Below are 14,053 nucleotides of genomic sequence, written 5' to 3' on the forward strand. Positions count from 1 at the left end.
CACAAAGCTCACGCTGTTACCAGATGCATTATGAATGTAGGTTTTTGGAGTAAACAGCGGTTGGGAAAACACAGGGGTGGAGCCGTATACTAAAGATTGAAAAATTGCCATCGTTTGGATAAGTGACAAACACAGCATGTAGCTCATTTTCTATGTTGTAACAACATCAACAGCATCAAAATCAATGACAAAGCTCTCCTTTCTGTTTCATGTCGTCCTATCGTCACTGTCAGGCTCTTCCTTTCAGCGGGACAAATACATTGTCTAAGATGAGTCATAATTCTGATTTGTTGTTATCTTGTACTGGCTTCGCTGTCATCGCTGTGACAAAATAATGGAAACGAAAAAACAAAAGTTGCCATGGTGAAGCCTAGAAAGGTGCAAATTATTTACATGACAGGTATTCTGTATGCACGCTGTTATTGTAACGAACTCCACATTAGGGTCAGATCCACATTCGATATTCTCAGAGACACTTCTGAATAAATGTAAAGCAATAATAAACCATTAATTCTGGATCTCATCGTGTTCGTGCCTTGAGTTGGTGCTCACAAACATAATTACCTGTCCGTAATCACCGGAGTAAGCTCTGGTTCCGATTGAATGAAATGGAAATGTGCCACAGTACCAGGGATAAACTTCTGTAATCCAGGATATTAAAGGAATGTATGCTTCCCATCAGGCTGCTTCTGTGGCGCTATTGAAAAACAATGTATATTTATGTATAGAGGGAATTGGTTGGCAGGAAATAAAGATGCAAATGAATTGTTTATTCAAAGACACTAGACACTGGGAGGCGCCTAATTAGGTATTATGCATATAGAAAGCTACAAGGACAGCAAAGGGAAGCTTGCTTTGATTGCGTTTGCTTTATGTCAATGTACATTCAAATTACACCATTTAACAAGAGGATTGGTAAGTAAGAGATCTTTTTACATGAAGTGAAGATTACTGGAGCAGTCCTGACATCAAGAATACGCCTACAGGCTCCTCCAAAGCCCAGTAATTAACACAACTGTGCAATCACCATCCAAGTTACGTGCTTTAACTGTTTCTAGACAAGTTAATCCATCAGTAAAGCACGTCTTTGTCGCGTCTACAGCTACATCATTGGTTGTCGGGTGCGTTCAGGGAGCACAGGTGTTTATTTTAGTCTTTCAGAGGGGAGATACTTACCTAGGATGAAGATCTGTCTGCTTATAGCATGAGTATTAGCTTGATATGGATCTTATTATCTACCACTCATTAAAGAATAAAACCAGTTGTCCAAACAAAACGTTGCACTAGTAACCCTATTAATAACAAAGTAGGGGTGGGACAAAATACGATTCGGTAACATGTGGTCCATTCTGACCCGTGTGATACTGTATCATAGTTGAAACCCTGGTGACTAATATCGACATAAAAAAAAAAAGGTGATCTAAACAGATTTCCTTGTCAATTTGACTCACTGCATCTCTACTTCATGACTCCTCAGCGGGGTGACCTATGACATGAATATGGGTAACATGAACAGAAGTTAAGAGGCTAAAGAAGAAGATGACTGCAGGTTAAAAGAAGAAGATCATGAAAGCGGGAAAATGAGTCGGACAGCGGTGAAAAGAAGTTTAAGGATGAAGCGGGATGAGAGGTGAAACGCAGTGAACGTGATACATTCATTGACCTCATACACACATCAGCAGTTCAATTCATCGATCACATAACATAATGTATCATTGTACGATTGTCTTGCAATGTATCAATTATCTCAGAATTGCCATAGTGTTATACAATCGTTCATCATCCCCATGTATTGAGTATATAAACTGTATCCTATGGTATTGTATTATGATTAACCTTACAATTCCCATCCCTAGTTATGAGCCTCTGAGAGACTGATGACTGATTTACAGATGTGTCCTTCTCCAAACCCAAGTTTAAGGTGACATTAATGCTCACTCAAGCCGGCCAACTAGGCTCAAGTATGAATGAGGAACGGTTATATTAAAGAATTCTCAGAAACATTAAGTATTCACTTAGTATACCTTGCTATTTTTCCTTTTTTTTTTAATGTTAAATGTAGAAGAAATGCGTTTGAGAAAGCAACAGGCAAGTTGGGAAAAGTCCCAATGCATTGCTGACAAAGCTACACATTTACTTAGATCAGGGTTTCAATATCAGCATGCTGCATAACATTTAAGTTAAAGACCAACTTACAGGGTGTTGTAATCAACAAAGGAAAGAGAAAAGCAAAAAGAGGCAGTTCCTCCAAGCAGCGACTCTGTGTTTGATTCAAGCTGTCTTCTGCGTGTCGTCCTTTTCTCTTTCTTGCCAATGCCTTTGCTGCCACTGTCTAATAAGGCAAAACGCCCAAAGAAATCTTAAAACAAACAGAGGGACAAAGGCAGACAAAGCATGGAGAGCCAAACACAAAAGAGCAGCCCTCGCTTTGTTATTCAAATAACGAAAATAATGCTAAAAATTATATTACGAGTTCAAGAGGCTCAAGTCATGCCTGACAATCTGTTAACAGAATAAAAAAAACAGTAAAAACCACTTAGTAATATCTGTCATTGGTGGAGCAGACCACTTGAACAGATTAAAAAAAAAAAGGATTGAAAACCAAAGGAATGAGTTATTCATTGCCAATTTGATGTGTTTCTCAGCGTGACAAATCAGAACCACAAGCTCCAACTCAAAGCAAGACAGAAAAAAACAAAAGCCAGCACTAATTAGTCGCCCTGTGTTGAACATTTAATAAAGCCAACAGAGTGAGGAAAATTAGAAGCTAAACAACAGCAATGGACTGAAGAAATATGTGTGACTAACAACAGACGCACACAATAAGATTTTGAACATGTTCAGCCTATTAGGCGCGTCGGGAAAATCAAAGATGTCTGAGAATATAGGCACAGCTTTCCCCCCAAGGCTTCTGGGATGCTTTATAGTATCCAGTTTGACAGGAAAAGCATAACACATGTGGCAGTAACTACAACAAAAATATGAAATATAATACTATAAGAAGTGTCCATTGATAATTATAGTGCTAAACTATAGATTAACACAAGATAAAAGACACAGTTGAAAGCATTTTATGGCAGCAACCTTAACAGAGAGGGAGGGGAATCCACTCTGTTCACTCCAACTCCTGCTGTATGCTGTGTGTGTCTGAAAATCATGCTGCAGTGCATTTTATGTGTCCCCAGCTCCACTCCAAGGCTCAGCTGGATTCTTTATGCCTGTCTATTTTTATAAATGTGCATGTGTGCTTGTAAGTAAATGTGTAAGTATCTGACGCGCGTGTTGTTTTTGCTGACTAAACTGAGTCTGGTGGGATTAGTAGAGAGAGAAAAAAAAAAAAAACTTGGCGGATGTACTTTATGACTCATGCTGGCAGTAAACACATTTGTTCCTCTATTTATGTGTGTGAGCAAATTCTATATAATCACAGATTACATGTCTCTGTGGGAGACTCCAGAGCCCACTGTGTTTATCACCGTCTACCTGAGTGTGAGAAGCCTTCTTGAGTTCAACAGACTTAAATATAACAAGTAAAAGTGTATGTTCTCTCTCCAAAAGTATTTTCACACCTGTACAACACTCCTGATTATTTCCATTGACTTTGGCCGGACATATTTCTCCCCCCTGCTTTTACAATAACCATTTTATTCAGTGTCAGTTGTTCCTGTTAAATTCTAACACACACAAGAGATGCAAACTCTAGAAAATGACATTTGAATTATTAAACCCTGACTACTGTACCAATGTGCAGAGTTTGTGGAAGTGACACTGTATAGCTTGAGGCAAGTATTGGGATGTTCATATTTTTTTATATTTTTTTTCGTTGTATACTCAGTTTAACTTGGCAGGCTGTTAAATGAGAGTCTCAACAGCGAGATGGAAGCCAAGACACAAATCTCGTGCATTTGGGAATATATGGAGGAGAAGCAAAATATTAACTCTGAAGTCATATTTAATTAAGCTGTCATCGGAGAGATTTGGGACGTGTCCACAAGTGTTGATATTTTCCTAATGAGCCTTGTTATGTAAATGGAGGATCATGTGAATATCACAGCTAAAACATCACTCCTCAGATCAGAAGTGGGAGTATGGGAGTTAGGACTTTCACGAGTGTCCACTGCATGCTGACAGCTAAGGACACCTCTGAGTGTTTACATGTCCTCTCCTCGGACTACCTGTCTTCTGCATAGCAAGTGAAAGCATTGAGAGGAGAAAAGGGAAAAGAAAGACGGAAGGGAAGGGAAGGGGAACACTCAACAGGCAGACTACTGTTACCATAGCAACAAGCTAGCTATATCCCAACTGTAGAAAAATTTAATTTCCTCTGTGTCTTTTTTTTTTTTTCCTATAGGAGAAACGAGGGAGGAATCCGTGTCTTAACACAAAACAGGCACTGAGATCCATCACCGAGATAAATATTCAGTACAAACCAGTATAATACGCTCTCTGCACCCCTTTTTCACCAACCAAAACACCACAGAGGCACACTCATTACTGTCATGCGGTGCAGATGGGTATTATTATGTAGAGTTGGTATTGCAAACGGGCAAGAGTGCATCGCGCTGAAGAGGCTTCATGCAACAAAGCTCATAAAACGTAATACTTCTCATTCGACCAAGGCCAAGAAAAAAAGGTTTTGCTCATTTACATTCTGCCAATATGTAACCCTGTAAGACCCAATAAATTGGATGTTTCAGCATTTTAATATGCAATGCAAGCATGAAGGAATAGCAAATGAAGCCCCAGTGTTAAAAGTTCTCAGAGAAACGCAACACCACTCCGCTAGAATAAATCTGACACATCTGATTTATTAAAAAAAAAAAAAACATTTTCTTCTACTAAAACATATCTGCAAATTCATTATTGATCACTGGAGCTGAAAGTTTTGTCAGTTCGACAATAATCTTTTAAAGTAACTATTTTAATATTTCAATCATTGACATATTTTAAGTAGTAATACCAAATATTTGCTGGCCCCAGATACTCAGACGGGAGAATTCCCTTGATTTTCTGTGGCAGTAAACTGAATGGTTATGTGTTTTGGACATCAGATCTTACACTTATAGACGTTGCCTTGAAACCTGGGAAGTCATCATTGCTAATTTAGTGCTTAATGGAAAAATGTACAGAAGACTGCAAAGTTTCAGGTGCATAAATTCTCCTTCTCAGACTGTCTCTCTTCCTCTCAACGCCTATGCAAGCCAAAAAAAGACGGAAACCAACTTTGGCACATGACATTTAATGCTATAGCTTTGTTATCGGGGTGTTAGTAATAACAAAGCTACACTCACTGAGACTCAAATGCCTGCCATCAAAAATCCTCCAACTGTCATACATCAAAGAAGAGGAATGCATGCAAGACTGTGTGTTTGTGTGTGCGTTTAGCAGATGTTCTGTGCAGCCTGTCAGACAGCCAGCAGTATCCTGCAGCTGATACTCTCTTTGGACAGGCTGACTGACTGACAGGTGTGTGTGTGTTTGTGTGTGTGTGTGTGTGTGTTTCTGTTTTCTTGTGCGTGAACAGAAGGGAGCTTGCTTTGCCTCCAGCAAATCAATGTCCCCTCGAGGGAACGTGGAACCTGAGACAAAGAGCGAGAGAAACTGAGGAAGAGAGAGAGAGAGAGAAAAGCAAGCCCTGGGCAAACACTTTGTGCTCTCTTTCACCCCTCCAATCTCCGTTTTTCTCTCTCTGACTTCACACATCTTTCTCAACATGTTCAGTAAGAAGAAATCAGTGAAGATGCTAAACCAACACAGTGTAGCCAAGACTCCATGACCATCAGGTAAGAAACACAAATCTGGCTCCATTATGTAACCTGCTCCAGTGTTTCCAGAGTCGATAGAGATCAAAAGTTGAACACAAGCATTGATTCCCGATTTCATTCTCCTTCAAAATAAAACACAATGTTGTTTTATCTCTCTCACTGTCAGAATAAAAAAAAAACTCTTGTATGTTTTGATGTGTCTACATACAATCAATGTGAGCATGCTACTAATAGCGTCTAGCTAAAAGATTCTGCCAAGATAAATCCTCAAAAAACTTATTTGAATCAATCTTTTTTTATTCATTCAAAATGCATACAAAGTGCTAAAAAGGGAACATATTAGTCTTAATGACTCAGACCCTAAAATCACAGCCATTCATTAATTTATTCATCCCCTTGCTTTACACTGTGTGTAGTAGGGGTGTGTAGTAAACGGGTATCACTACCGTCACCAGTATAATGTTCTGCCACAATCTGGACTTCTGTTTTTTTCTGTTTCTGTTTTGTTTGGGGCAACAGCGATTGCTCAACCTGTAATATAATGATAAAGTGACAGACCATCTGTGTCTTCTGCATGTTTCGCTCTGAGCAGAGCCAGTGTCTCACGCACACACTTATCAGAGGGCACCGCCTCCGTGTCACACCGGGTGTCAGTGTTTACAATGAAAGTGAATTGTGGAACAGCAATAAGGAAACCTGATGTCTCTCTTGCATTAAGTCCAAGATGATGAAAAGAAGCGGGCTGTGGCTCTGACGCGTGGTGGAAGGAGCGGCTGTGAAGAAAACTGACGACTGTGTTGTTGAAAATCTCCGCTAATTGCAGCTCAGTTTAAGCTTTAATGATTAATACATTCTAATTTCAGCCAAATTTTTCACAATAAAAGTCCCAACTTTTAAAGCTGTTGAAACAAAATTTTAAAAAAGCCTTACACATCTCTGCTGGAGAAGGCACACAGATTCAGTTAGAATCTAATGAAATCTAATGAGATGTGACTTTTAAAAACATCTTTCTCCGGTCTCACACATAAATAAGTAAGGCGTCCCATCAAACAGGCTTCTTTGAGTGGGAGGAAGGGGGTCTTAGTGTGTGAATATGTGTTCATATGTTCTCTCTTATAACACTGTAATTCCGTGATATAATACTGTTAGCAGAAAGAGCCAAAAGAATACAGTGATATGAATTTGAGGTCGTATCAGCCACCTCTAGTCCATAGTTGGACTCATAAGGAATAGAGACATTGTGGCATTCTATTTATATCAAGCCTGAACATTGATGCAGCAATCCAGGAAATCTTGCAAACATTTCAGTCACCTTGTAACAGTGACACAATGCAAATATTTTTGTGGGTGTATGTGTGGACATCAATGGTCCTCCAGTGCTGTGAAAGACAAGTGGCAAAAAAAAGAGCTTGAGTAAAAATGAAACAACTAATGAATTGTCTGACGCAAGCAGTGGATGGGTTGAAAAGGTTGACTTCCGACTTGCATGATTAACTGAAACTGTCTAGACACAGAAAATGTCTCTCTATTCAGCAAACACATTCAAAGAGAGTGAGAAGTGTGATAAAAAAAAAACCTCTCTCAGAAACAAAAAAAAAAGAAACCCAGGCTAAGCCCAAAGTCTCAGTGGTGTAGTGTAAATCCTTTAACCTCTACTTCAAAAAGGGCTCACACGAGTTGACCTGCACTATCTCTGCAAGCAAAGAAGGTCACCATCAGTTTATCCAGGGGAACACAAGGATAGATATATAAACATTTACTCCATGGTAGCAAGCAGAAATAGCAAGCAGGGAGAAGAGAAAAGGGCCCTGAAAGGTAGAGTAATAATCATCTGATGGCTTGTCAGAAACACCACCAGACAATACCACTGATGGAACAACCCTTTTATTTCTCACTGATTTCATAAAACCAAATAAGCCCTGTCAACAGAGCCGCCCTCCGTGTTTGTGTGAGTGTTTTCTGGGTACATGTAATTCTCTGTGTCCTCCAAAAAAGACATATCCTAATTCCAAACAAGTGGCCGAATCAAATTAGATATGAAACCGTCCTTGGCACTGTTACACGTACAAACAGGAACTCAAGAGCATTCTCTTTCTGCCTTCAGCTACTGGGAGACAGAGGAGAGCACAAAGACAGCTTGCATATTCATTCGTAGAGATTTTCATTTATTTATTTATTTACCCTTCGTCTTTTGAGAGCTAGAATCTCGTCTCAGCGGGAGGGAGAGACATAAAACATGTAATGCATTTACAGGGAACATTCAACATCAGCAATTCCTAGAATAGACTATTTCCCTCCCGCTCTCTCTCTATCGCCTTGTCTCTTGTGGCAATGGAGTGTGTGGTGTAAAAGAAAAGAAAAAAAAAAGTGATATTGCTACTTTAGGGTCATTAAGATACACTGCACAGAGGATAAATGTTGCTGTGACCAGAGGGGTAAAGTGCATCAAAACAGACCCGTGAGCAATACTCCAATTGTCCGTGATTGAATCTTGTTTTTAAAGCAACCAATACCACACAATGCCCCATCTGTCTCCTGTATTTTCTGTCCATTATTATGGTTACATTATGTCCAGACACACAACACAACATCATTTCTTTATGTATTTGTCATCATTTGTTTTGTTCAGATGCTAGAAAACACTGCCAGCATTGTTTTGCTTATTATTTCAATACCTTTTTGCTCTCTCTCTCTCCGTCATAAACAGGAGAGAACATGCATTATTTTAAACCACAAATGTAAACTATTACCTCTGGTTTTCTTTTCCCAGGATGCGTTCCCCTGATGGGTCCATGGGGGAGTGGAGCAGGTTGAGACAGGAGGCAAGGGACTGGCTGGAGTTTTCTCTGGAGACTATTCAAACACAGAAAAACATGAATGAGTCATTAAATCAAGTCAATTTAGAAAGTTCTAAAAGGGTTTACTGCCTGCATATGAACAAAGGAAATCTGGGATCCGGTAGCCTAGTGGTTAGTGTGCACGCCCCATGTACAGAGGCTGTAGTCCTCCAAGCGGACGGCCCGGGTTCTGATCTGACCTGTGGTTCATTACATGCATGTCATTCCCCACTCTCTCTTTCCCAGATTTCTGACTCTATCTACTGGGCTGTCTCTCCAATAAAAGCATTAAAACAACTTTAAAAGGAAATGATAAGAATGAATCCCAAAACTTTGGGCAATGGGTGGAAATAGTTAAAGAATTATTTTGAATGGAAATGCTGAATTTCTCTCTTGAGACTTAAGGGAGCATTATTCCCAAACAAGTAGAAACTGACAGACTTTGTTGCAAAAGGGGAGGCTGCTACATTTTTGTGACTGCAAGCTAAATTGCCCCTACAAGGCGCCTATGACATAGAGGTAAGTTTGTGCACCTGTGGCTCCTTTCCTGTATGTCAATCCCCACTCTCTGTTCCAACACTATCCACTCCTGTCTGTACAATCAAGGCACAAAAAGCGCCTTTCTGTCTTTCTTTCATTGGTTAATTGTGTCTCTAAATGTGAAATTGACTTTCTAAAAAGTATTCAAAAAAAATTTAAAAGGCCCCTTACCTGACTCATCAAAAAGCTCCTATTACTCCCTCTACTAACAAAATTAATTGAGACTATACTCTTCACTCGTGTCACAAAGTAGATGTTTAAAATTCATTACTGAGAGGTTTAGTTCATGAAAATATTCTGAGCTGTTCTTGAAATAAATTCAATCGAGGCGCTAAATGGCACATTTGACAGTAGTAAGTCTGGAATTAAATGTAACCAGAAAGTCAGGATTTGGCATTTCTTCATGTTTCTTTAAAGGTCCTGCAGTGTCCTCTTCTTTCTGTCCCTGTCTGACTCCACAGGGCACAGGTCACAGTCGGAGTAAGAACACAGAAAACTCTAAAGCCGAACACTGTTGGCCATAAATTGCTGTGAAACTGCTTGCTTTTTAATAAAGGCTTCAACAAGCCACCTGAGAACCGAGTGCCAATGAATGTGCGTGGGTGTGTGTCTGGTTGTGTGTATGTGTGTGTCTGCATGAGTGCATACATGTGTGCATATTTCTAGTCCGTCTGCTTTTTGGCCACTGAGTGTGTGTGTGTGTGTGTGTGTGTGTATTTAAATGACTCACTCTAAAAGAGAGTATAAAAGAACTACTCTCTTTCAGCGCCTGCACAAAGTCTCAGTCCCTTGACTTTATGAGAACTATTCATCAAACCTTTAATTTCATGCTACAGTCTGCAAACCATTAGGTCTAATGACTAAGCATGCACGCTGGTGTGTTAGTGTGTGTATTAATGATGGTGCCTCCTTCAGCTCTGCATCATCCCAGCCAGTGCCTTAGAGAGGATTTAAATCTGTGTGTGTGTGTGTGTATGTGTGTGTGTATGCGTAGGCGGGTGTTTGTGTGGGTGTGTGAGTGCTTGATTCAACCCCCCCTTCACTCCTCTGTGAAACTCTCCAGCCCCCATAAGTGTAGGAAATTTCAGTTTATTAGGGCTGGAGCTCCTGTTGTATTCTCTCCTCCGAGGTGCTTCTGAGCATTTTACTTTATTTGACTGCAACTGTAATATTCTCTGAGTCCATCTGGGACTGAATGTTGCCTACAGATACAGGCATCTAACCTCGTATTGAGATATATCTCGACTGTTTGATAATAGTAAAAAGTTTCTCATTCTCACAGAGTAACTCATCCTCTGTGTAGCCGTATTCATGATTAAAAATGTAGTCCACGTGTTGATGAGCGACTTGACGCACAGAAATGGAAGGTGATCACATTTGAAGCCCATGATTACATATTTGAGATGTTAATAATTTACTCAGTCACCAGATATAGTCACATAATGGAAGGCATCTACATCTAAATTGATAAGTAAATGTGTCTTGGCAGCTTGCTGATTATTAATATGAGTAAACACACTAGAAATATAATCAATGCTGACAGTGTATACAAGAGCTTGCTATTTTTTTAGCAATTATCATAATGTTTCTACATGAAATAGTAATAGATTAATTCCAAACACAAGAATATATTAAGACCCGCTCTGTGCTGTGGGTGCCCACCACCTTCATTCAGTAGTATTGCTTCATTGTGTGATATATATGAAAGGAAATTGGAGGTACTGTTTGATGCTCCATGCTAAGCTGTCACAGAGCACAAGAAATATCTCTCCTCTAAAAGTCACTTTTTTAACCATGTGGCATGTCAGGAGGATTGTGACTGAAATGCCAAATCAATATAGGAGATAAATTGCTTTAATTGAGGCAGCTACATCACAGTGGTGGCACATGTTATAAGAAACAGGGAGGAGAGTTGTGCTTTTCATATCTTAAAGGTGATGGAATAGCGGGGGCTTAATGAGCAGAAAGAAAGTAAGGACGAAGGGAAGAAGAATCACTGACAGTGACAAAATATGAGCAGACATCAACTTGATTCAAAGAATGGGATGGATTAAAGGAAATAGTTATTTAAGTGTTAGATTCTCTCTTGATTTGATTGTTATGTTTCTAAGAACTCTTTTCATAGGAATGACAACCTGATGGTCTTAGAGAAAATGACCTCTGAACAACAACAAGTAGTAAACCATGTACTGATATGTAACTATTCTACATACTTCCTGTGTGTGTCAGCTATAAGTACAGAAATTAATCTATTTAACAAGTTACCATGGCGATGTCGTTGATCGTCAGAGAGGTCCAGGTCCAGCATGAGATCATCTTCATCCAGCTCAGAGGAGCCCAGGTTGTTTAAAACATCCTGAGGAGAGAAAGTGAAAGCACAACAACTTTAAATATACTTAAAAGAAAACACAAATCTGAAAAGTAAATTATAAGATCTAATTATCGTATATATTATTATTATATTATTATAAAATCAAGATTAATGGAGGTGGATCTGTATTCCTTTAATGGAAAAAAAAAAATCAACTTTTGAAATGAAAATGTTTGTCTGACTCTGAACCAGAGGGAAAACAAAAAGTTCGACTTTTTATAAAAGTAAATGGGTTGCCGGTAGCCTCGTGGTTAGTGTGCTGTAGAGGATATAATCCTCCAAGATCACGGCCCGGCTTTGAATCTGACCGGTGGCTTCATTCCTGCATTTCATTCCCCACTCTCTCTCTCTCTCTCTCTCTCTCTCTCTCTGATTTTCAACTCTATCCACTATCCTGTCTTTACAATAAGGGCATAAAAAGCCCCAAAATAAATCTTTTTTAAATACAAAGTCAGTTCTCTCAGAAGGTTAACGAATGCAACTGAACTTAAATTAGAGTATTTACTTATAAATGTGAGGGAGTCAGTGTATAAAATAGAGAAAATAAAGGTAAACCCAAAATGATGGTGTACAAATACTCCAAACTGTACATGAGCTGGGTATGTGACAATGAAGTTATCTCAAACTGATAGACCTCATAAATACCCCTGAGGACCTCATATTGAAGCCAAAAGAGGATACGGTCAAATGTTTAGTTTTCATGTTAAAAAAAGCCTTCAACTAGACATCAGTAACAATGTTCACCAAAATACAGAAAATTAAATCTGTAGTATCTGTCCTAACATCACATTTTTCACAAGCATGTAAGAAATAAGTGATCAGATTGATCCAGTTTCTTATTCACACAGACACATTTGGACGTGTTAATACCCCCATTCTTGTGGTGTTGATGAGGTATTAATGATGCATGATGCTCCTTGGTTACGTTGCATTTCAAAGTAAATGCTGCCATCTGATGGACATCAATGAAACTCAGTGCAGATTCATTTAAAAAAAAAAGCTGCAGCTAAAAGACTAATAAGTTCTGCATGAATGTATAAAACTACAACACCTTGCTTTATATTGAGTATATCAAATGTGGTTTTATTTTGAAATCAAACAATGGACAAAATAAAAACTGGAGGATACATATAAATAAGTGGTACCATAACTACTATAGGGTATTATTGTGCATGTCTATGATTGACACACTCATACATTGACACACTCGTGCACACACACATCCAGGTGAGGTGGAGAACTCATCTTTCCTAGTCGCATGCTTCCACCATCTGCAGGTTACTTTTTAATTACCCCGCGCTCTAAACGACATACATAAGGTTTCATATTATATAAGCTGATATTTCAGCAAAACTGTTTTAGGGAGTAAATGATGTAAATAAACTACGAGATCTCAGACAAATACCAGTAATTAACGACAAAAGGGATATATCTCAGGATCTCACAGTCAAGGGAATATCAGCGGTCCGACATGCCAACAAGGCAAAAAGAAATGTTTCTTCACGATGAACGAGGCTCTCAAACAGTTCTGATACATTTATTTTGAAGATTTATTTCTGGGGCTTTTATTTTAGAGATAGGACATTCAAGAGTAGGGAACGATATGTTGGAAAGGAACAACAGGTCGGATTCAAACCCATGACGTTCGCTCTGGAGGACCAAAGCGTCTGTACAGGGGCGCGCACAATAACCGCTAGGCTACAGACGCCCCTGGATGAATTTAACTACATGACCTTTAATTTAAGGACTTTTAAATCGAAATAAGTGGCCGACGATTCTTACAGCACTTCATATTGGATGAGAGGCCTGACCTAAACTTTTTGTCAATCTTAAAATGAATGAAACTTGAAGACGAGTGAAAAACAACTAGACATGATGCAGTCTCATGTTCTATCAATGTAGAGCCAAAGAAACACAACATCAATGTGGTTTGGTCATAAACACCCTCACAGTCGCTGTCTGTATTGATCTCACCACCAATAGTGTGTGTGTGTGTGTGTGTGTGTGTGTGTGTGTGTGTGTGTGTGTGTGTGTGTGTGTGTGTGTGTGTGTGTGTGTGTGTGTGTGTGTGTGTGTGTGTGTGTGTGTGTGTGTGTGTGTGTGTTACAAAGAGAGAGATACAAACAAAATAATTCCAGCTAAATCAATGCTCTTTCTAACTTTCTAACACCATCCCGATGTGAAGCTATTATGGTCTGTGGATGAATTGGTACATTACCGGATACTCAGAGTGGTAAACATTAGAAGAAAAAAGACCAGAATGAATTCCACTGTAGTGCAATTGCACAGAAGATCACATTTTAGGCATCTCAGGCATTAAAGCTAATAGCTAAAAGGTATTGGAAAAGGAATGAAGGTCTTGTGATACAACTGCACACAGACTTCATTTGAAGCTAAATTACCCATTTCAACGTAACCCTCTAACCACAGAAATGTGTTAATACGATATTACAACCCAGAGCTGTCACCTTTTTACCTCGCTTACGTGATTTGAGTGAGTATAATCCTTTAGTTAATAGAGATAATATCACATTCAGGGT

General features: G+C 39.1%; 1 protein-coding gene across 1 annotated transcript in view; it reads right to left on the reverse strand.

Moving 5' to 3' along the window:
• Nucleotides 1-14,053, reverse strand: part of ccser1 (coiled-coil serine-rich protein 1) — a 129,424-nt gene that overhangs the window by 99,046 nt on the left and 16,325 nt on the right. Inside the window, exons 5-6 of the mRNA XM_020643445.3 lie at nt 11,408-11,498; nt 8,516-8,618 (exon numbers count right to left, since the gene is read on the reverse strand). Of these exons, the coding sequence (XP_020499101.3) occupies nt 8,516-8,618; nt 11,408-11,498 (194 nt within the window). The remainder of the gene's footprint in view (nt 1-8,515; nt 8,619-11,407; nt 11,499-14,053) is intronic.

Source organism: Labrus bergylta, chromosome 2 (assembly GCF_963930695.1).
Source record: "Labrus bergylta chromosome 2, fLabBer1.1, whole genome shotgun sequence".
Classification (NCBI taxonomy): Eukaryota; Metazoa; Chordata; class Actinopteri; order Labriformes; family Labridae; genus Labrus; species Labrus bergylta.